Raw genomic sequence first — 25,436 nt, forward strand, 5'->3', positions numbered from 1 at the left:
TTGTGAACTTTCGATTTTCACGGACTTTAACATCGACTTTTTCGACAAGTTCGGCAGTCACTTTGCTGGGTCTCCCACTTCAATCTTCGTCGTGAACATTGGTTCGGCCATTTTTAAATCTTATGACCCACTGTCGCACTCCACCTTCAGTGATAATGTTGTCCCCATACACTTCACACAGCTGCCGATAGATTTCTATCGGTTTACAGTTTTTTGCTGTCAGAAACCTTATTACTGCACGCACCTCGCAGCTCGCGGGATTTTCAATTAACGCAGGCATTTCAAACCGTCACAGTATCTTAACGGAGCACAGCACGAACCTCTCACTAGCACGGCTAGATGCCGACTGAGCTGCGCAACGCTCTGACCCCAAGATGGCCGCGCTAGCCCCGCCCCTAGCGGACACAGACGAAAACGTAATCTACTTTCTGGATAGCCCTCGTATTTGTTTTCCCCCCCTTCAGTTTGTTTATTCATTTCTTAGCACAAAATTACATATAATATTTTTTGTTTAATTAATTGGCAACATTTCTGCACTGCAGTCTGCATTGTTTACAAGGGGTACAAAGCTTCGTGAAAATCAGATTAGAGGGATTTAGAATATTTTGCGGGTTCTGTAAATAGCAGCATACCGAAAGCAAATAGGTGAATTGTAATAAAGGCATCACGTGCAAAATCGTATTGTCTAGTGCACTACGTTTCTGCTTTTCGAATATTTTTATTTGTTTTGAATAATTACATTACAGAAAAACTATAAAATTAGCGGTAGCTTAATTTCACTGTAGTGAAGACCCTTAAAGTCAAAACACGATCAATCGTTGACATCGGACCGTATTATCCCTTCTTTGACCGTTGAAACGAGGGATGAGTATACATGTTGCAGTTTTTTACGAAGTTGCACTTGCACTTAGTAATGTACAATTTAAGTTACTTACGTAAAATTCAAGTTAGTCTATGAAAAGGTTTACTAAGTCAGGAGTGTTATTACAGTGAAACATCTACTAACGGACACCTCTATAAAGCGGATACCTCGCTTAACGGACATATTTTGTAATCCCCAAACACAGTAATAGGAAAAAATATATTGGCAAACCTCTCTAAAGCGGACACTCTCTAGTACGGACACGGACAGTCTTTTCTGTCTCTTATAGTTATTATTTACCTCCGTATTACGGACACTTTCTCTAGAAATAAGTTGAAAAGTGTAGTAAAAATACATTTTTAGTAATTCATACACGTGTCACCAAGGAAGCATTGTGACAACATTTTGCCTCCTCAACTGTCTGCTCAGCAACCCAGATGAAGCATCTCTATTTAACAACACTCTTATGTCCTTTGCTTGCATCCCACTCTCAGCCAAGTTTAGACACAAGAGTGATTGACAGTTGCCCACCGTTAGGGATGACACGTTATGCTACTGTCCCGTTGGAGTCTCTAACCAACCAGAACACAAGTTTAGTATTTTTTGATCTCTGGTATATATATTGTCTCAAAAAGGACACTTCAGCACTACAATTACCCAACAAATTTAAGCGCCGTACTTTAAACGAAGGAAGTACTGATAAGTGTAAAGTGCAGAGAACTATAACATGTTATTTCCATGTGCCTCGAACATAGAGTATTGGATGATAGAGGATATTGCAGGTAATATTCGTAAATACGTGATTCATGCAAAATATTTTTTTCTAATTGTATATTATCTTGCTCACTAATTTACATAACAAAATACTGAAACATCTTGAAGGCGGACACCTCTCTATAGCGGACAATTTTTTATTCCCCACGGCTGTTCGTTTTAGAGAGGTTCCACTGTATTACTATTATAAAGTATTCTGCCTGTTGCCAGGTTCTGTGTAGGGTTGCCAGACGTCCGGTTTTTGGACAGAAATTGATGTCCGGCTTTGTACCCAAGCCGGACGCGCTTTTGTCCTCCTTTTCGAGTTTGGAGACTACTTAATGAAAGAGGTCAACAAAGTTTCAAGATGCATAAAATCTTTCCAGAATGGAGGTAAGATAAATAAGTTGTTAATACCATGACTTTATTAAATACCATGACTTACAGTATCATTAGTATTGCTGCCTGCTAGTGGGTCATCATTTTGTAGTTGTACTTTTCGTATTAGTTTACTTTAATAATGTATTGATTTCTATAATATTTTTTTCTTTTTGTTTAAAATGTGCTGTTTGTTATAATCCGGAAGCAAACTTGTTTCGGTAAAAACAATTTCTTAGTGAACTTTTTAAGTCAATGTTTCCTCCTTTTGGGTATGTCCACGGAAATAGGGACAAAAATTCATGAAAGAAATATAGTTATAATTTTTAGTCAAGTTGTTCTTTTGATAAAAAATATAGTTGCATGTAGCTGGCATAATTAATTTTTTTTCAGAGAATTACTATTTTCTTATTTTCCCCGTAGGTTACCTTTTATCTACTAAGTTTTAATGTTGCCTTATTTATTATTACATAGGTCTTACTTTTTTTCTGTCGGTATCCCAAGTAAAATTTCATATAACTGATGAAACCTTTTCTTAAAGTAAAGTTCAATGTTCAACTAAATTAAACTGTGCTTATTTCAAATTATTATAAATGTATGTTGCTTATACTTAATAATAAAAGACCGTTGACAAATGTAATGTGAGTTACCGTAACGTGAGTTACCCGATTCTGTGCGTATTCCACTAAAATAAGTAGTCATAAAATGTAAATAAAAATTTAATATTTTTTCCATAATTAAATTATGTGTGTCACTATTTTCACATAGTAATTCCATGCACATAGCTATGACAGAACAAAAGAAAATGTACTAAAAAATCACAGGTTCTGAATGTAGGGGAAAAATTTGTAACGTGAGTTACTGTAGTATTTTCTTTTCTTCTAGGTTTGCTCCAAATATAAAATGACGATATTTGATAATTATCTGTATAAATATGACAGCTTTCCTTTTTTCAAAAAAAAAAAAAAAAAAAAAGAGCTTTTAAGTTTATTGTGGTTAGTATCCTTTAAAATATACGTCATTACGTAACGTGAGTTACCATGGACATACCCTTTTTGATTTTACAAATCTGGCAACCCTAGTTCTTGCAAATCTTCCACGTTGCTCAACCTTCAACTTTCTCTTAACTCTCAATTTTTCTTCTATTTTTCAAATAATCGATCAGTTGTGTTCTTCCTACTCCTCGCTTTCTTTCCAACTATTTCTTTCTTCGCAAGATGCACAAAAGCAGCTTTATATTCTGATTCAAAATTTGGCTTCATATACATTGCTTACACAATCCAAATGATTGATCAATATCAATGATTATAATTGTAAATAAGAAGACATAGTAAGGTTATGAAATAACAAAAAAGTAGTCTAATAAAATATCGTAAATTTTTGTATTAATCATTTAAAAAAGAGAACATTACAGGGTTAGAATTACATATCTGAACCAACAGTAATGCAGTCAATGAGCTATTTTCTTAATAATAATATAGTCACTTTTATAAATGAACATTTCATAGAAAACAAGAATTAAAAATCTTTATATATTACTTTTTGGACTGATAAACAGTATAATTGTACATAACGTAGAACCCGTAAATCAACCACAGATCACCAATCATCATCACCAACAACATTCGCATTCATTTATATCACAAATCATTCGCTCCACAAATCACAAAAAAGTGTTTATTTTTCACTGTCTTGATAATGATTATGTTGTCACTCACTGGTTATGGAAAGTACTGTGTTATGTAATAGATGTACGTAATAGAATTTTATAGTTAAGAATTTTCCCTGAGGGCTGTATTGTTGAGCAATAACAAAAAGTCTAATGTTGTGAATTGTTTTCACCTCATCACAAATACTGCGATTGCCAGCAACGTCCACAGCGACAATTTTGCAATTCTTCCTACGGATGACGTTTTTCTTCTTTGTATCGCTGCGATTTTGTCACCTGAAAAAGTTAATATTAGAAAAGCCATGTACTATGCAAGCATCCCCTCCCTCGGGATGTTTATTTTCTATACACACACACAGGTTGAAGTTAGAGAAACAACGTCTAGGGTTAAGATATTGTTTATACGGTGTGTGATTTGAGGTTGAGTAACCCGTACCAGCAGTGTCCGTAGTGTAGGTGCCTTGTTACCGAATTACAAGAAAGCAACGTACTGCGTTCAGTAACAAAACACATGAAATTCCTTTTTTTAGTTACCTCTGAGTGCTACAACTTGACAACTCAGCACTTCCATGATTTGCTGTTTCATGCAGACTTTCAAAAGTGGTGTGAAATTTCAAAGTTAAGGCAGATCAAGTATTAATGGGCGCGTTGACCAATTACTCAACTGAAAAATCACACACGTGAAATAATGTGTTCAGATATTAATCCACTTCAGACGTTATTTCTGCAACCAACCCCTAACATTTTATGCATAACACAGTATGATTGAGACTTATACTAAATATTTTGGCAGATGTTAGTATTATTCCGAGTGAACAAGTACTGTAACAAAATATATCACTCTCAGAAAATATAAGAGTAACTGAATTTGAATTTCATCTACCATGCAAGAATTTATCTCAAGTCACAACTCATCGCAAAACTAATTCTCAAGAGCTTCCTGTACATTATATTCTTTCATACCTCTTTAAACACAAGCAATTCGTACATTTTTGAGGAAAAGTCATAATTATATATTTTTTCTTCTGGGTATATTGTAAGTTTATCTTTAACTAAAGTAAAAATTCTCATCACGTGCTTCCACCATCTATTTGGAATACTTTTGTAGTACAGTGTGTCCGTAAAATTGCGCAACCTAAAGTTTGATTGCGTATATCTTTTAATCGAAGAATGATAAATTCCTGAGACATATCGCAAATTTAACAGAAATTTTTGCATAAAAGCTCATGCTGTCAATTATGTGCAAATTCTCATTGCTTATCATTAATTAATCTAAAACACACCTGTTGCAGTAATTTTACAACAACAGTGTTGGCAAGGACCGCGTTTTTGTCAAAAACACCCATTTTACGGACTTGCATTAAATAGTCATTTTACATGGCAACATTGCATCAACTTTGTCACATTTTCGCACCAATTGATAAATGTTGATGCATACTGTACATATACACAGGAATTCACCCACAGGAAATCAGTTTTCTGCGACTGATTATTGATTTTCCTCATTTTGTACATTTTTTTTAAATTTTACAATTTCGGTAATTTCTTTCGTTACTACACAAAAACGTTACAAATTCCAGCATTGGTCATGATCTCGAAAATATCTATATAGAACATGCTTACATTTGTTTCAAGTCTCAGGTCTTTATCATTCTTGGATCAAAAGAGATACGTAATCAAACTTTGGGTTGCGCAACTTTACGGACACACTGTAGTTACATTACTGATAGAGGATATAAATTCGAATCTAGTATGTCAAAAGGCTATATTTTGAGATATTTCATTATGAATTTAATATTTGCTTTCTGTTGATACCTCGTACAATGCAAAATGCAAGTGACAAATAGAACACATATACAAAATTAGCAAATGATATTGCCCGAGTATAAAATTCATGCGTAGTTTTCGAGAAAAATGGAGAAAAAAACAATTAGTTTGTAAACCTAAGAATTGATTCTGTACAAGAACTATGCCACTTATTGTCATGAAATTGATACTAAAACATACCCTCATTAAACGTTTCATTGTGACACTAGTAGGACTCCAGTAATGAAATACAGGGTTTGTCCAAGAAGTAATGCGACTCAGTCTATAAACAGCCCGAATTTATTCATCCGATTTTAACAACTCCTCAAAATTCTTCAAAATAGTCTCCTTGGGCGTCGATGCACCGCTGCCAGAGCGATTTCCATGATCCATACCCTTCCTGGAATTCAGCTTCCGAAATGGATTTTAAAGATTTGGTTACGGCCTTCTGGATGGCGGCAATGTCATCAAAACGGCAACCCTTCAGGACGGTTTTCACTTCGGGGAACAGGAAAAAAGGCTGTTTTACTTTCTACGACCTCCACCATTTCACGGCACATGTCAACTCGTCGTTGCTTTTGTTCATCACTTTTGGTACCAATTTTGCACAAACTTTTCTCATGTTCAAATTGTCCGTTACAATGTTATGTACTGTTGATTTGCACATGTTAAGTTCTTCCGCTATTAATCGCAGAGTCAACCGACGGTCAGAGTCCAAGAGTTCTTTCATCTTTGACACGTTCTCATCCGAAGAACTCGTCGAAAGGCGTCCAGATCGATCTTTGTCTTCAACTGTCTCCCGCCTGTCTTTGATGTCCTTATGCCAGAGACAAACCTGGGCTTTCGACATGGCATTATCTCCGTAGGCCTGCTCAATCAAAGCAAGAGTCTTTGAAGCAGTTTTCCCCAAGCGAACGCAGAATTAGATGGCGTATCGCTGCTTTATCGTAAGTTCCATTTTTCGCTTTTTATCCCGTGACCAAAATAAAATAAACACTTTGCGCAACGATCGATCCCCATTCTCTCACTGCTCACAAGCGACTGCCTCGCGGTGCGATGCTTAGGTAAGAATCCCACAACCTATTGAGAACGCTCTGGTGGCGACTAGAGCGCTGCTGAGCGGCTAGTCTACTTCTTGGGCAAACCCTGTATAGCCGATAATTATCGTTAACTTTTAAATTTAAATTTCTGTTTAATTAAAACAATGACCACATGTAAAACATATATCAGTTGATGGATTACATCGAACTGAACAAAATAGCATTCTCATTTGTAGTTTCAATGAGATAAAAGACAGATAAAAGTAACAATTGTGTCGCTAAAAAATTACGTCGTTGCTAAAAAGTAATTGTGGGTTTTTACTAGTATTTTGCTGGAAGAAATGTTTACTTATTTATCTCCCGCATGTGTAAAAAAATACAGTATTAAATGGAAGATTCTTGTTTGTCTTTTCCTAACAGCAACACAAATATTCTTTACGAAAGCGCGTCGATTCTGAGAAAAGTATCCACGTGCCAAGTTAAAAGAACAAATCTTAAAACAAACAGCACGTGAGGTATTCCACAACGAGAGGGAACGACGCCTCCAACTCGAAAACAAAGACACTCCACCAAAGTCTGCTAAGGCTACTACTATCACCGCCGAGAAACCAACCATGTCTATTACGAGGGATTCCCGCTCTTCAAATAGTGATGTACAGATACTGCATCAAGATAAAACGAGCAATTTTCAAGAAGAACAGCACATCAATGACATTTTTACCGGAATTGAAGAAATTCTTGTTATTTAAAGGACTCAACCTTGCCAATATGATTCAAAAATCCAGAAAAGACATTCAACGCTTGAAAAAGAGCCACGGACGCTTTCGTCAAATTCCAGATATATGGACGTCATCGCCTACATTTTTTTAATGATGGCTCCGAATAATCGCATACTCCACCGCCTCATTCGCTTACTGTTCTGGAATGCCAATGGTACGTGATGACTCTATTTAAAGGAAGTCAAGTGGGCATAGAACTAATTCATGAAAGAAACTGAAGGCAGGGAAACTCTTCAAAATCAGGAATTAAGATGTGCTCCGGCTTGATCGACCCACACCTGGAGCAGGACTGGCCATCACAATTAAAAACATCTCCCCTACACACTACTGCTTTTACCACCTCTACATTTATTAGAAGCTCTTGGCATAGTTCTTCTAGCATTTAATTCTGCAATTAACATTATCTTAGCCTACAATCAATCGTTCAAGTTCTAAATCCGGATGATATTCTTACCCTCTGGAGTTTAAATTCAAGAACCATCATTGCCGGGAATCTCAGTGCGAACCATGTTCAGTGTAACTCCCGCAGTGGAAACCGATCTGGGCAGATGATAACCTCGAGGTGAGAAGATAGTGTTCAGCTTTAACGACTAGGCACATACTCTTGTGTCTTCGTAGATGTGGCTAAGGAATTTGACAGTGCGTGGCACGAGGTTATCATTTAAAAAGTGCACATGCAACAATCTCATATCCTTTCTTCATCATGGCACCTTCAAAATGAAAGTGAATCTATCCTTTATTTCTTGTTCCTTTCAAAGGATGAAATAACTTATGAAAGACAAAATAACTTCCTCAGCTAGCTTGCCTATTTTGTAGAATGTGTACCTTTTTCAATTGACTTATTCAATCTGCATTCTTAAGAACCAGGTTAACACCTTTAGCACCAGTGAAACCTACATATATCCCTCGTGCGAAAGATCTTCCGGACGTTTAGAACATGTTACTCTATAATGACGTACACTTGAGCACTCCACCCGAGTCAGTGAACACTTTATACTCAGACTACAATCCGGTGTACATCAAGTTTCAGCATGACCATACTATCAAAGTTCCCTTGTTATCTTGCATTCTGGATACAGAACGGGATTAGAACAGGACCATCATACTCGACATACTGAAACTTCGCATCCAACTGAATAATCCCGTCGAGCTAGATACTGCAACTGAAGATTAACGACCAGCATAAAAAGTGTACATCTCCTTGCTGTCACCAAGTTACAGCGATCCCAACCACCATCCATTGCTGAAGCCTGCCGTACTCATTTCCTGATAAACCTCAAACGCTGGATTTCCAAATTATGACTGGAAACGAGACACTCCTGTCTGAAAACATTATACAACTACTTCATGTCACAAGTCAGGAAACACATTTACCGCCTTAGGTAACTTCAATGGAACAACAAACTTGCAGGCCTCACAACCTTTACCTACGAGTTTTAGGCCTTGATCAAAACTTTCAATGGATCTAATGCCACCAAACTATAACCTCTCTATGGTCCACACCATTTGTTCTACATGCATGACAACAAAGCTGCAGTGTTCGCCGTGAGGTTGGAGGAACAATTTAATGTCAATTGCCATAATAAAGTTGTTAATGCCGTAATCAAGTGAGACACTTCCCCTCAAGCTGGGTGGAGGCCTGCATAATCATGCTGCCAAAGCCGGGAAGGGATAGCAAGTTTCCGCAACATCATAGACCTATCAGTTTCCTCTCATCCGAACAAAGTACTGGAGAGGATTCTGGAGCATCGCATCATTTCCTATTTTAACGACCATTCGATCTTGTCTGACCATAAATTTTGCCTTCAGCAAAGATTTCCGCTATGTGTTTCACCTCATCAGAATTGTAGAGAAAATAGTGTTCAGCTTTAACGACAAGGCATATACTCTTGTGTCTTCGTAGATGTGGCTAAGGCGTTTGACAGTGCGTGGCACGAGATTACCATCTAAAAAATACGCATGCAACATTTCCCAGCGAGATCAATAATCTCATATCCTTTATTATCGCACCCTCAAGATGAAAGTGAATGTATTCTTATTCGTTGTTCCTTTCAAAGGATGTAAGTACTTATAAAGAACAAAATAACTACTTCAGCTTGGTTGCCTATTTTCTAGAATGTGTACCTTTTTCAACTCACTTATTCAATTTCATCAACAATAGTTAAAATTAAAATACATATATTTAAATACAGTAATCATTATGTTGAAGGAATTGATTGTTCCATCCACTCTGCTATTATTGATTGTGATGAGAAAGCCGCTGAAATCTGAAAAGTTTCTGCTAAGATTTTAACTTTTAAAAATATTTAGAATATTATAGAATTTTCATTAATGCTGGCAATTAATACAATGTTTTTTAAACTAAAGAAGAAGAATTGTTAAAATGATAAAGTGAGTATTTCTTGTAAATGATGCATATGCTGTTTTTATTTACTCAAAGTGCTATTAGAAACTGAACCCATTAATCCATATTCGATTATTAACCTTGTGCACCAAACGTTGGAATAGCCATTAATAATAATAAACCAAGAAAAATTCGTTGTGTACTTTTCAACATACCCACAGTCACAGAGAAACTCCTCAAGTTTGGTTATATTCTACTTAGAACACAAAACGGATTGAAGAAAATTTTATTTATCAACGTGATGCAATTTCATGTGTAAACTGTAGTGATTATTTTCAAAGTTTGACATTAGACTACATCAGTGGCTTATTTAGGGGGGGCTTCCGGGCTTAAGCACCCCGAAATTTTATTTACTGTATTAATGTAAATGAAATATCTTGCAAGTTTTTCACATTTCCAGGAATAAAGTTAGCAAAGCCTCCCTCCTGAAACAAAATCGTAAAATACGCCACTGGACTACATTATTCTCGATAATATTAAAATATACACTAAAGTGTTTCGAAGTATTGGATATATCACGAAATGATTCACGAAATAGATTCTATTCAGGAGCTTTGCATTTTTTTGCACATGTTTATGTTATGCATTAACGTTATTTAACAAGTTCAATGCTTTTCGTCTTTCTCTCAGTGTTTTATTATACCCCTGAAGGCACTTCTGTTGTAGATTGCAATGGAATACTTTCAGAGGGAGGAAGTGCATATTGTTTTCAGCGTGATGATTTAACGTCTGCCGAAACCATAGAATAAAATAACTTATTGATTAACCAATAAAAAGAATTCTCTCTGAATTACAAAAAAATTTCAGTTTATTTTTGTAATAGTGTCGGTTTTGATATTTCTGTTTCACTGTTTGACCAAAATACTGCAAATTTATGAGATTTGATCCAGTTTCGAAAATTTTATAAAATTTTAGTTTCAAATTTCATATATTGAAACTACTAATTAGGTCATATTTGTAACGTAAAATGTTAACTATGGCTATCAAAATAGCGTCATTGTTTATAGTAACAGAAATATATTATTAGTGAACCTGGTTTCTTCTTTATGAAATATTGATACACTAGTTTCTTCTTTATGCGATATTGGTACACATCGAAAAATAAAAAAAAGTGGGGTTAATTGAACATAATTTTAACACAGGCCAGTAGTCCCAGCGTGCCTCCTACTTTTGCATGTTATTTCAACTCCAAGGTTTCGATATTGCGATTCACGCAGGCTGATTAGTGTTACAATTTGACAAAGAGACAGTTTTGGAGCAGTGTTACAGAACTAGCTGAATGAGCGAAGGAAGCGGAAATAGGAACAACGAAACAGTGTTCTTTTTATATACACACACACATCATGTGTTGTTAGTATTATTTCAATTTGCATAGTAAGCAAAACCCAAAATATACTTTTATTAATGACTGCATTTCACAGCTACCTCAAAAGTCTGCATTAGATATCGTACATCGATACGTAATTTTAAGCGTTCACATGGCATTCTCTTGATATCATATCTCGTAATGTGATTTGGGGTTTAGCGTCTCTTTTAGCAGCAAGGCTATATGAGACGTGGACCTGCAGCTTAACATATGGGACCGAACTAAATGTGTTCCTGCAACAAATTATGCCCTGAGCTCCCATGCTGTGCGTGCCTTTGGCGTCAGAGACCGGGGTTCGATTGCCGGTGGAAGTACATTTGGTTCGGATTCCACGTTAAGCTGAGATTGACGTCTCATATAGCCTTGCATCTCAAAGAGATGCTACCCCAACTGACAGTGAGACTTTGTATCACTTCTAAGCTTTTGCTATGACCAAAGCTTTGCTTGTGTACTTGACATTTATGCCAAGTAACGAACAACTTATTATAATCGTTCACAAAAACAGTTACGTGAACGTATGAATTTTCTGACATTATTTATGTGAGTTGAAAAGCTACCATCTATTGTTTCTATGTGCACTATGTTATTCTTCGATGCCAACTGTATATATTATTCCTCGTAACCACTTATAAATAACTTATGCCAAACTTTATTATCCCTTATAACAGTCATATACGTTTAATAAGATATATATATATATATATATATATATATATATATATATATATATATATATATATATATATATATTTGTAAAAGTAGTGTTTGGCAACTGCATATAAAATAACACTCAACAGTGTGTTATTACAAAGATTCCTCATTATGTCAGGTGGTGAATTTTATCAACTACCATTGTGAACTCTTTACTTCAAAGTGTGAGGCAGTTGAAGTAACAACAGGCTAGTATCAAAGTTTAAGACAAATCGGGTAACACAGAGCCATTGTGTTGAATTGACACAGCCATTTTTACTGTATACACTCCTATTGCATAACACAAATATAAACGTGCATCATATGTACAATGATGGAGATACATATAACAACACACAGTAAAAATTAACATTTCTGTCCAATGTTGGTACACAACGTTAGGCGATAGTGGTCTCAACATGTCATCCGTGAAGCATTCCGAACATGTTATACACGGCGTTAAAAATATTAGAGTTTATCTTAATAACACACGTAACCACTCCAATCGACCACACATCATAATGTTTCGCTGTAGATCTTGTGTAGGTCGACGATGATTTTTGCTGAATTGGCTGGCAGGTAGTCGCTGTGTGTCACTATGGTCTACACGTGCTCAATATGACTTAGGTCTGGAGGCCTAGCAGGACAAAGTAGAAGGCATACACCGAATAGATCACGCTGGGTTGCTTTGCCGATATACGGAGGCGCGTTTCCTGCAGGAGAATGAGGTTTCTCAAAGTGTCTGGATAAGGTCAGTCATATTATACGATGCATTATTCACACTCTGCTGAATGGGGGCCAGGTACAAACAGGAAATATTTATTATTGCCACTACATCCATTAAGTTCTATACAGTCAGTGCAAACATACGTTTGTTTGTTTCGTACTCTCACGTTTACGAACATGTACACGGATGTCACTATTTTAAAGACAGAAACTATTCTCATCGCTGAATACCACGATCCTCTGTTTATCATGCTGCTGAAATTCCTCCAGAGAGACTTAACAGAAGATGTACTCGGTGAAAAGTAGGTGTTAGAACTAATCGTGTGAGGGGAACACGGGGAAAACCTACCTACAACAACCGTAGTTTAGTTATCGTGTGCTCACAGGTTCTGCAGATGTTCATCGTTCGGTCAGCTAGGATAGCCAGAATGATCCATCTGTTTAGATGCTTCCGGTGCCTCGCAGGGATACTGGTGTGTATGCTCTGTTGTAGGAACATTCTGTCTTCTATCATATATATATATATATATTTATATATATATATACATATATTACTGATTGGTCATTGACACATTACGACTCACACGAGCGAGAATTCAGCGGAACGACCAGCTGAAATCTCGCAGTCTCACTATGAGGTTACGCTCGAAGTAATTCAACTCACAATAGGAGCACGATGTTCTCGATTCACAATAAATCGATTCACACATGCAATTACACTCATCCGTTGTATTATAATAATTATTCACGGTGAATAATTATTCACCGATTTGAAACAACTAGCAGCGTACCCTTTATACACACAACGACCAGCCTGCTCTCTACAGTGGAAGCGAGGTGGGAAGTTGAAACTAAGATTAGCCTGAGAGACACATTCTGTACGGAGAATTTTGTTCTAATCTGACGATGTATATGGGTGATTTCAAATGTTTCTACTAGTGTATAAGCCCTTATAGGGGACCATCATAAAAGTTACCTTATCTTTAACTCGAAAGTAATGAAGATCAAAATTTGGCAGTGTTACATTTAATTACAGTCCTTCATCAGGGGTTCATTTTTAAGTTAAGCATGTTACAATACTTCAATATATATACTGTATTTCTGTACAAATCATAAACGGAATTTTCATTTTCTTGGAGCAGCGCATTGTACTAACTTAGGACACCTTCCAATGAAGCACATATTAATTCAACGCTAGGCTCATTGAAGTAATGTAAAATAAAACAGTGAACTGCAAATTAACCAACACATAAGTAACAGACAAAAATGTAACATTTTTACTTACAAAGATAAACTATTTAAATAGTATTGAAAGCGATTGTTTTAAAATTTAAATAGTATTTTTGTCGTTTTTACTTGAATTCTAAACGATATTTTACGTACTAGAATGTTCTAGTTTATGAATGAAAATTTAGTATCTTTACCTGCAAATGAACCAAAGAAGGGCTGTTGCCTTTTGAAAATATTTTAAAATAATAAAACATTCTAAGACCGACGCTATTTGCGACAACATGTATCGAAAATATTTCATGTTTAAAAGAATGTACAACAATAGAATGTATCAGTGGCGTAGCACAATTTTGCGGGCTCCCGCAAAGTATAGAGAAGGGGCCCTAGTTGTAAAGCCGATAGAAGTAAGGTTGAAGTTCTACTTTATTCGTCGCAAGACTTCGGGGACCCCTATACCTAAGGGCCCCCCCGCACTGCGGGGGTTGCGGGGGCAGTTGCTACGCCACTGGAATGTATAATAAAATACATATAATTAGATAATTTGTAATAACAAATTGTGTGAAGAAAACGCGTAAATGAATAAACTGCCGTTTCTGAATTTTAAAAGAAAAAACTAAAATAGTAATTTATATTTTTCGGTATATAAATAGCAATTTATATATCTAAGGTAAAACAGAGAAAAAGTAAAATTCTTTGAAAAATTCTCTAAAACTTTAAATATTGGTCTCGATTTATTTAAAACTCTAGTGTCTTGGTTTCTTACATACAAACGGGCAAATATATAGAAATATCTTTCATGTTATTTTGAGATAACGGTAGTGTAAATCTGTTAAAATCTTGAGTTCGAGCGTTTCACCCTAACGAAATTTTCTTCATTCTTATGATCTATTGAAAATAAATAAATATATATGTATTTTGCAATATGAATTTCTTGCTTATATCAATCTGAAAGTTTGGGTAGGCTTTTGGTTTAAAGTGGCCTCACCTTCCGATACAAATACATAAATGGAAGCAGGCTCGGCATTGGCTGCTATGCATGTGTAGTTGCCTGAGTCCGTGTACTGAGCATTTTGTATCATCAGTCGGCTATGAGTTTTAGGTCCTGGCTCGGTCGCCACTTCTATCCCTCTGTGGTTATCATAATTGATCATTCGATTATTGTGATACCAAAACACATATTGAGGAGGAGTTGGGCTCTGAAACAGAATAAATTTAAATTCAATAAATGTACTATTGTAAGAAAAATCGTATACTTAGTGATTTACCTCACAATCAACTTTTAAAATTGTGTGTTCAGTGAATCAATAATGTCACTGAAGTATAAGTGTTGCTGCATTACACTAACTGTGGCTTGTTGACATTCTTAGTAAGTCGGTCACCATTTTTTTTTTTTTTTGCAAAGTATAAACTTTCTATGTACAATCATGTTCAGAAAACCTGATCATTAACTTCTCTTTGGAAAATCCTATATTGTCATACATACAAGGATTTGTATCAATCGAACAATAATTTTTCTAATCTTCATTCAGAAGTTCAATGTAGCTCTATAATTCAAATACTGTATCTATCATTCTGATATACATTATTTCGCTAAGAGAAGCGAGTGGGTCTTTTCTAACATGATTGTACACTACAACAGACTTAAAATTTGATATACCTTATAACAGGGGCGGATCCAGGGGGGCGATCGGGGCGATCGCCCCCAGAAGAGGAAGCTTTATTTTATATATATATAATCCATCCCAAAGTTTGGTGCTCTTAAAAGTAGCAGTATGACAACCCACCGCCCCCCAGAAGTCGGTCCTGGATCCGCCCCTGCTTTATAATTGTACTTAGCTTGTCTTTACGATGTTGTATATATATCAAATATAAATCTCAAATTTGATTCATACTAGTGATCGATTTCGCTTCAAGAACTCAACTTCCAACGCTGATTGGCCTATAGTTTCAATTTATTGCTTCAACAGAGAGATTTGTTGAGGTAAGAAATTAGTTTATTTCCCTTCCTGTTCTTATTATTTGAATGGAAGTAAGAAGCATCATGATGGCTTAATATTTAAGTCGGTGGTTTTTATAAGAATTTTCCTTGACGAAAAAGAAAATTGAAGGAATGGGAAATATTTAAACATTTTGGCACATTAACACAATACCTTCAGATGGAATAGTTGAAGAAACGTGAGAATTAAACTAATGTAGGGGAAAAAAGAAGGATAATTAACATTGAAGGATATATCGCTAGCAGTAAGAAACATAATAATCAAGAATGGATCTCGATATGAAACGAGAGTTTCTGAGTTCTTGAGAAAACTTGAAGAAAAGTGAGACTGGAGAAGAACCTTTGCTTTCCATGGATAGAAAGAAGAAACACAGATGTATTAACAATTCTTATTTTTCAGTTCTCTTTTCTTTGAAACTAATAGTGACTTTAATGTTTTGATTTTGCTGATTTATTCTTCAATTCTAAGTAAATATCTTTCCTTTGTCCAAATGCATTTGCGCTAAAGATACGAGAAGTGTTCATTATATCTAAGCCCAACGGTGGTGCAATAATCGTGGTATGATGAAACTTAGTGAAACTTGAATCATTCTTCCTTAGCATAAACACGAAAGTAGAAGGCGCTGCCATCTATCGTTCGGTTTTAGTAAAATATGGAACACAGATATTCCAGCAATGTATACGATACTTACAAGGGACCATTCCGATTTGGTGAATTCAAGTGCTGAAAATGGTTGCTAGCACTGGATTCAGCACTAAATGAAACAGAGAAAACGATGTTGTTTAGTGGCAGACCGTATACAGGGTGGGAGGGAAATGAGGGAAGTGCAAACATAGAACGTAGAAAATGTCTGGAAATGCCATGTTAATTTTGAAACGAGTATAAGGATTGAGATCAAATTTTGGATATGAAGAATGCATGTAGAGCTCCACTGAATAGGCGTAATGTGAACAGTCTTTTAACTGCCAATTGTATGTAACTGGTTGTGAGAAGAGTCATCAGTGTTACAACCGGCACGTTTTGTTGGAGGGGGTCAGTAATATATCAGAACCCTGAATGGTACAGGTGTCTTTGTGCAAGGTACCACACCAGCATTCATCCAGTGGAACTACTTCTCATTCCGTTACACGTTGCAAACATTCTTCTTGATGCTCCAGGATTCGATTCTATCTCTTTCTACCCCTCATGCGTACAACGTGTTCATGGACCGTAGTACAGGATCTCTAGTTCCTCATTCACATCACCTTTACGACAGTATTGATACATTGTCATAGCGTGGAACGCCTCTTGTTACAGAGGTCTCAATGTATTGGCCACTATCGATTTCAATAGACGGTGTGCGTCAAGAGCCATATGTCACATGACTCCTTTCCCGTATATTTTTCTTGCGCTAATTTCAATATGGCGGATATTTAGATGTCCCCTATGATTCACATTACGTCTATTCAGTGGATCTCTACATACATTCCTCATATCCAACATTTGACCTCAATCCCTATACTCGTTTCAAAATTAACATGGCATTTCTAGACATTTTCTTCGTTCTATCCTCACACTTTGTCCTCATTTATCTCCCATCATGTATACCAGCGTTTCCCAACCTTTTTCAACTTGCGGCACACTGCGGGACTAACGTGAATTCTCGCGGCACACTCATATATTATTATTATTATTATTATTATTATTATTATTATTATTATTATTATTATTATTATTATTATTATTATTATTATTATTATTATTATTATTATTATTATTATTATTTGCAAATATAAAATACCATAGTATTTTTTTCTGTGATTACTGATCTCACAAAGATGAAAGCTCGATCACTAGTTTTCCCCTATGCTAATTCATTATGCTGATTTTGTTTTATCTAATTTTAAAATAGAAAACAATTGCAGTGAAATATAGGACTCGGATTTTTTTTTTAATACGCTTTCTTTTTCGAAAACTGTATCCAACCTTTCACTAAGAACGAAGATCACTAAATAACGAACGAACAAACAAATGTCCTGTACTTTTAACTTTGCTGTTTTAACCAAAACCGGTGCATATTATTGCAATCATACAGTTTGCGATGCGTCGAAATCAAAACACACCTGTTGAACAAAGTGTTGTTCTGTCATTCACATGCGAATGAGTGTTCTACAAACGTTCACTTGACGCGTACCGTACAGGTGCTTCCATTTCTCGGTGTTAGCATGGCTCTCAATTGAAGCGTAACATAGCAGCTAACCGTGGAAATGTGTACGAGCCGAAATATTGTCTGCTACATAGTAATAGATGTACAATAATATATTACAATTACAGTAAGTTTTTCCATGGTAGAAATTCATAGTAATGTGAAATACAAAAATATACATTTTTTTCTGTCTTGCAATTTGCTTGCTATAGGATTAATAATTTTGTTTCGATTTCCTCGCGGCACACCAGCGGTTCATTGGCGGCACACCAGTGTGCCGCGGCACACCGGTTGGGAAACACTGATGTATACGGTCTGCCACTAAACATCTTCTTTTTTTCTGTTTCTTTTGCTGCTGAATCCAGTGTTAGCAATCATTTTCAGCAATTGAATTCTCCAAATAGCAAGCTGCTATTTTCAAAGCTGCTATTCAACAATGCGGATTCTGGCTTTCCTATTCTCCAGAATTTACCTCAAGTGACTTAATGTTTCAAAAACAAAAGAAACGCATGGTTCACGTTACAGCGACGACGATGAGTTAATATTAGTTATTATGCTGTCCAAGTCTGGTTTGATGAGAGTGGCAGAACAGTTTCTTATTGCTGGTATTCGACATTTTAGTCATCGCTGTGGTAAGTGCATTGAGATCAGGGAAGTGATGTAGAAATCTAAGTAAATATTTTCAAACATTCATCTACTCTTTATATGTTAGGCTTAGAATTTATCGAACGTTCCTCGTAAATTTAATATTACTCAAATTAAATTCGATTTATAAATATTAAAATTTATACGTAACCATAATTTGATTTTCACAAAGAAAGGAACATTTAATTGAAATTTTAGAAGAAATAAGTAAAATCAAAACATTAAAATGGGAGAATAATTTTGGAAAAAATAACAATAATAAAAAAAAAGGATAGGATAAGAAATGAACGCAAGAGCTTGCGGAGAAAAGATTAAGAGAAATAATTGGGAAATCCAAACTACAATGCTTCGAATACCTCAGAAGAATAGAGATTAACAGGATACCAAGGATCACCGAAGAATTATAAATGACAGACAACGAAGAAGAGGAACACTAAGAGCAACGTGGAAGGACCAAGTTATAAGAGTTGTACAGTAAAAGCAAGAGGTATAATGTGGCAACAAGTAGAAAATAAAAAGTAGTATGCAGTGGAAAAATATAAGATGGAGAAGCCTTACGAGTACCCAGACCCGGCGAGATACTGGAACGGAAGACCTTGAAATGAAATGAAATTTTTGAGTTTTACGTCCCACAGTTATGCCGGCTAGGCTAAAGGAGACGGTAATGATAAGAAATAAATGAAATGGTGGAATGAAGAAAATGGGAGGAAACAGGAGAACCACTAGGAAGCCCACGCACACGGTGTTTGTCCGCCACAAAGTTTACTTGGCGGGAACAGGGTTTGAACGCTGGACGCCATGCACCAGAGGTGAACGCTCTACCACTGAGCCACCATGGCCCCACGGAAGACCTTGAGTTTAAGTATTAATGTTAATGAAGCCAGCCTGAAATATGAAAGTAAACACCACCACATCATATAACGTATATCACATTTCGAATGTGTTTTCAGGTGAATCCAAAGAGCAGTCACTGGGCCAGAAGCATTCATGATACTAATGCTAATACTAGGCCTACTATTAATAATATTAAACTTCAGAAACACAATGCACTTAGTTTTCTTTGCATTCACAAGGTTCCTCTGAGTTTTTTTAAGAAGGAATTTGTAAATATTAGTATTGTTTGCAAACAGAATAATTGTTAATTAAATATACGTAGAATTATATAAGTAATAAATATACTTGCTATTATTTTCATTTATCTCTTACCTTTTCTATGATACAGACGAGATTAATGGTGCTACCCTTATCCACGTGGTATTCACCATTACCGAGAATAAAAGCCTCCGGAACAACAACGTGTATATTGACAAATAGCGATAATGTTCCCATTGGAGTGGTCACCTGAAAAAAGAACATAAGTAATAGGTAACAAAATACCAGGGAACATACGTATATTCTAAAAATAAATTGAATATTGCATAGATTATGTATTTCTTATTGTCAATACAGAGTCAGACATAAAAAGAAATGAAAATGTTCGTTTTCCCTTGAACTAGAGGTTTCCCAAAGAACAAACGGTAATGCCACGTGTATAACACGTGGAGAAATTTGGTTTGTATGGCGTGATAGTTTCTTAATTTATATTGAAACCGGAAGTGATAGTATAATTCTACCACTTCCTATTTTAATATAGTTAAGGATGGAGAAGAAATGTATTCTTGGGACGCTTAATCGTTTGCAAAAAAAAAAAAAAAAAAAAAAAAAAACACTTCTTGCTATCTGTTAAAGATTTTGCTCTAGAATAATCAACGTTAAAACCGAAAAGGTTGATTTCTACCCCTTTTGGTTCGAATATCGGGTCCAACAAAGAACTCGGTTCTTAAACTTTGATCTACATTCTATCCAAATTTGGTGACGATCCTTCAAGTAGCTCTAGAGATATTTTGTCTTCCGGATGAACGGACACAGAGATACGGTAGATGTGTAAAGGAGTTTCAGTAAACCAAACACCAAATAGATTACGCGAATATTTTTTTAAAAAATGTTGCTTGAGACCGGAAAATGTTGAAGGATTATTTTCCTTTATTGCTGGATTATATGTTATCCTGATGCCAGTAGACAGATATATTTATAACGGAAGTATTCTGTACGTGGATAAAAAAAATACTCTTTCATTTGAGAACAAAACTTATTTTGATCTGGAAATTCGTTAATTATGATGCAAAGAAGTTAATTGTCTGCACCATGGAATATATGTTGGAGGTTCAAAATTGCAATCGTGGATGATGGCTTAAAAATTCGATTTGAAGCTGGATTAATTTTTTCGTTATTTACCTTTGGATCAGTTTATTTTCTCTAATTTGATTTTATAAATATTACTTAATACAAGAAATTGACACATTCAAAATAAGTGATAAAACATTTATATAATTGGATGGTGAAACATCTAATAGTTTAGATTTTTATTATTATTATGATAATTATCAAATAATCTTCTACAAGACTAAAACAAATGCTTCAACATTAACTATCTGATATAGAATACAATTTTAAACATTAATGTGTGGTAAAATATAACCACTACAAATTATGTAATAAATGTCCAGCATATATAGGACTGTAAAAAGTGAAGTGCTAAAATGACAAAGAAAATGGATAATTACAAATCAAGCAACATTTAAAGAATAAGACAATTGTCAAGTAAAACAAAACTATGTAAGACACCTGGGTATAAATACATTTGTCATATTTTATGCCTTATGAATCTAATCAGGGAAAAAGTTCTGAAACACCTAGTATATCATCAGCTAAATACAATAGTTAGTTTTAAACATTTATAAGTTATTAGTGAATCAGATAAGTGGTGTGTACAGTTCAGTATTGCCCATCCCCCAATGGCTCATGACGCATTCCCTCAACTTTTCTGATATGTCTCCCAAATCAAGTAATAGTTTAATAAATGCTTCTGTCTTCTTTACTGTTAATATCTCCCCTTTGCTTGCAACCCATAATGAACGAAAATCATTCTTTTACTGATAATTATCCAGTAAATATTTCTGTCCTTCTTCCCCCTCCCTTTCAAATAATTTACGGGAGAATGCTTTGAAGCTTTCAGCAGAATTCACCAAACCTTTGTGGTATTTCGGAAAGAAAAACTAGAAAAGAAATACGGATGGAAGTTACCAACCATGCTCCCTACAAATCTCACTATCTCCCTCGGAATACTTTTAATCATTTTCAAGAAAAGAGTATGGACTGTTCTCAGTGAATTACTGTTAGTATTAGGTGGAAAGACAGATCAGGTTTTGATGAAAAGGTAAGTTAGATTAAATATTTTTGCCCTCTGGCCTCCAAATTGCAGATGTTGCTGAACATGAAAAACTTCTGTGGTTATCCAGCACCACATGGGTTCTCCTTAACCCTCAGCAATTCGCATAGTACCCGTGGATAGTTTCTACCATTCAGAGGACAAAATAAAATATTTCACGCCCTAATCGAATAATCATATTTTTATTAAATTATTAGTGAATATTTCTGTCCCCATGCAGACTGTTCCCCACATCTCATTTACGTAAGGTTCGAGGTGAATGATTCATTACTTTCTAATAAAATTTAACAGTGCTTTGGAACCCAGAATTTGAGAGAATGTTGGAAGTAATGACTTTAACCCCACTTCAAATCAAACATTATGAACGTTATGAATCACCTCTATCTTATATTTTCTCTGATAAAGGTGATTATAAAACATAACACACTGAGCAAGACTATGTGAGAATATGTAAAAAAAAAAAAAAATAAAAAAAAGAAAAGAAAAGAAAAAGAAAAAAATCACGTAACAGTTTCGACATAATAACTGTGTCTTCGTCAGACTTCCATTCCTTCTCTTGGAAGAGTGGAAATCTGATGAAAACACAGTTATTGTGTTGAAACTGTTACGTGACTGTGTGTGTGTGTTTTTAAACATATCACATAGCCTTGCTCAGTGTGTTGTGTTTTAGTACAAAATGGAAGCAAGGCTTGATAGAATAGTTATAGATGATTATAACTTCTATCAAAGAAAATATGAGGTAGTTCCAATGCTTTATTCTTAGTTTCAGATGAAATTATAACATAATTTTAGACAGAATATCAAATTAATTGAAATATTTCTCTCTCCAATAAAAATTACTCCTGACACTGCGCACTATGGTACTCCTCTCTGAGCACCTCTGGCCCAGTTGTGATATACCTCTCCAAGGAGATGTGAAAGTAACGTAAGTGATATTTTTTCGCATGAAGGATAGAGCAGAAACTTAATAAAGTTATATATAAAGGACGTGTAGGGGAAGATGTCCATACCGATGTATAATATCAGTGTATGGCGCTCTGGGAAGTATCACTCAACCAACTTATATGGTGGACACGCTGGTGGTATAAATGTATATTGTGATTGTGCGGAGAGCAAACTAAAGCAGTGTTGAGAACGAGATCCTGTAAAAGCACACAAGTTGTGTGTTCTATTTTTTTCAATGATTCAGAACAATATAATTAACACTACATCACTGTTGAATTTAACATTTTATTTTCAACAGAGGGTAATGTATGATCAAACAAATATCTCTATACCTAAATTCCTATACCTATGGTTACTGTAGAATGAAGAAATAGTCGATATTATAAGGATTATCTGTAAAATGACACTTTACAATTACGGACAGAAAGCGAGTATTTAATTGATGTTTTAAAGTGGATGAGAAATCAAAATCATGCTTTATTTAACAACGGTTTTGTAGAACAAAATTGACTAAATGATTTTCCTTTCCCTGTAAAGCAATATATATATATATATATATATATATATATATATATATATATATATATATATATATAGATAGATAGATAGATAGATATAGATATAGTTATAGATATATATATTGAATAAGCTTACCTAAAAAAAGAAACAGCCAATCTTCACTTTTTATATACAGGAGATATTGGCCAGCAACATAACAATGGCGGCTGAGACAGAGAAGACAAACATAATCTGTGCTTTAGCACCGATAGATTACGGCATATATTTCTCTTACATTATATTAAAAAAGAAAATAATACACCTACTGTTTGTTGAGAACAAATAAATTTATAGAATTTCTCTTTGATCATAACTCTTATTGAAGTTACGGATGTTATTCGTGAGAAAGGGAGAGAAAATAACAGAGGATAGAGACCCATTTTCCTGTGAATGTTTACTTTCCTCGTGTTTTATTGTGCTGGCGGTTTTTGCGGTGTTACAGCCATCCCATTCACTCTAAATTGTTTGCCATACTTGTTTTTTCCCTATTTCTTCTCCTACGATTAACTGCTCGATCTATTTCCTCTCATCCATCTAAATGTTGGGGAGGATTCATGCTTTTCCGAAGCGCCTTTGTGTGTGAGGGATCCCAACATGCTTTTGATAGCCCATTGTTACCATGTGGCATGTATCGTGGTGGGTTTTTATTCCCTTGTGTGCTATCTTTAAACATTTATAATGTGTTGTTTTCCTATTCTTTTATGTACAAAGAGGACATTTTTGATTTTTCGTTCAGCTGTACTATCTTTATAACAGCGCCAATCGTGTTTTGTTGCTTTTTTTTTGGAGGCGTTTTATACTACAGCTTTATTTGTTACAGTTTGATCAAACTTGTTTTCCTTCTGACATAGGGATTGCAATGATTTATTGCCTATTAAATCAAAGACAGAAAGTTGAAGTTGATATTGCTGACTACAGTAATCTATCATTTATTTAGACTCCTAAAAATAAGAACGTAATAGTTTATGTTTTCTTCTTTCGCATAATACCCAGAAGATCTAATAAAATATATCAGATAGTCAAAAAAAGCAGTGAGCCTTTTGCGTACAAATTAATGTAAATATTCCAAATCTCAAGGCTGGAGCGTACCCACATGGGGATCCACCGGGTTCGTACCGCCCCCCCCCCACAAAACTTGGTAACGCATTTGTGCACTTTCTCAATAAAACTATACTTGTTTAACAGGGAAGTGATTGATGTAGCATGAAAATTTGATTTTAGATTTCATCTGTATTCTTTCTCTTATAAAAGTTATCAAGTTCTATCATTGTTTTCTGAAAATATAAGTGGAAGTGTTTTAGAATTACTTATAGTTTTTTTCAGGAGACGTAGTGGCTTGCAGTATTGGATCCCCTCAAACCTTAGACCCCTCTCAACAAGAAATTCTGGATGCGCGTCTATCTCAGGGTATGTGAGTCACAGCTGGGTAGGCCTTGACAAATGATAGCTGATGCTATAGTTTACAAAAACTTAATGGGTTTCTTATAATCAGGCGCAAAGTATTACACCGTGAAGACGAGTGAACTGCGCTACACACTACAATTTTATTTTGATAAAGGTACACATCCTGCACAGACATTTGTTCTGTTTATGGGCAAAACACATTATCAAAAGCACCAGCAAAACATGGTTCAGTCGCTTTCGTTCTGTAAACTTCCATGTACAAGATGCTCCTTGTAATGGGTGACCAATCACAGCAAAAGTGGATTATATTCTTGCAAAAGTCGAGCAATACAGGCATGTAAGCAGCCATGACATAGCCATAGCCAATGACCTAAATATGCCAATGAGCTACAAAAAAAGCTCACATTTGGATGCCACATAATCTGATTCGAAACATTTAGTCGATCGAATTTCTATCTGCGAATCTCTACTGAAACGTAACGAACTCGAGCCATTTTTAAAGCTATTGATCATAAGTTGTGGAGAGTCGATAACCTCGTACAACAACAACGTGCGAAAAAGATCATGGTCAAAGCGAGGAGAAGCCCCACAGTCTGTGACAAAGACCATACTGACGCTCATGAAGGTTATGCTGTGCGTTTCGTCGGATTGGAAGGGCTTTATGAATTATGAGCTGCTGCAGCTGGGCAGAATGATAGACTCGGACCTGACTGTCGAGAATTAGCTCGAAT

At 35.4% G+C, this 25,436-nt stretch overlaps 1 protein-coding gene across 3 annotated transcripts in view; it reads right to left on the minus strand.

The window, feature by feature from the left end:
• Window positions 1-3,367: 3,367 nt before the first annotated feature.
• The window catches only part of LOC145673351 (neurotrimin-like), a 610,638-nt gene continuing 588,569 nt past the window's right edge, over window positions 3,368-25,436 (minus strand). For 2 of the 3 annotated variants that reach the window (XM_081742980.1, XM_081742981.1), the window contains 3 exons: window positions 19,737-19,871; window positions 14,689-14,899; window positions 3,368-3,938 (listed from right to left, as the gene is read on the minus strand). In XM_081742980.1, coding sequence (XP_081599106.1) covers window positions 3,832-3,938; window positions 14,689-14,899; window positions 19,737-19,871 — 453 coding nt within the window. In that variant the 3' untranslated portion in view covers window positions 3,368-3,831. The remainder of the gene's footprint in view (window positions 3,939-14,688; window positions 14,900-19,736; window positions 19,872-25,436) is intronic. The other variant, XM_081742982.1, reaches the window with a different exon arrangement.

This window comes from Thermobia domestica, chromosome 16, assembly GCF_964235325.1.
Source record: "Thermobia domestica chromosome 16, izTheDome1.hap1.1, whole genome shotgun sequence".
Lineage (NCBI taxonomy): Eukaryota > Metazoa > Arthropoda > Insecta > Zygentoma > Lepismatidae > Thermobia > Thermobia domestica.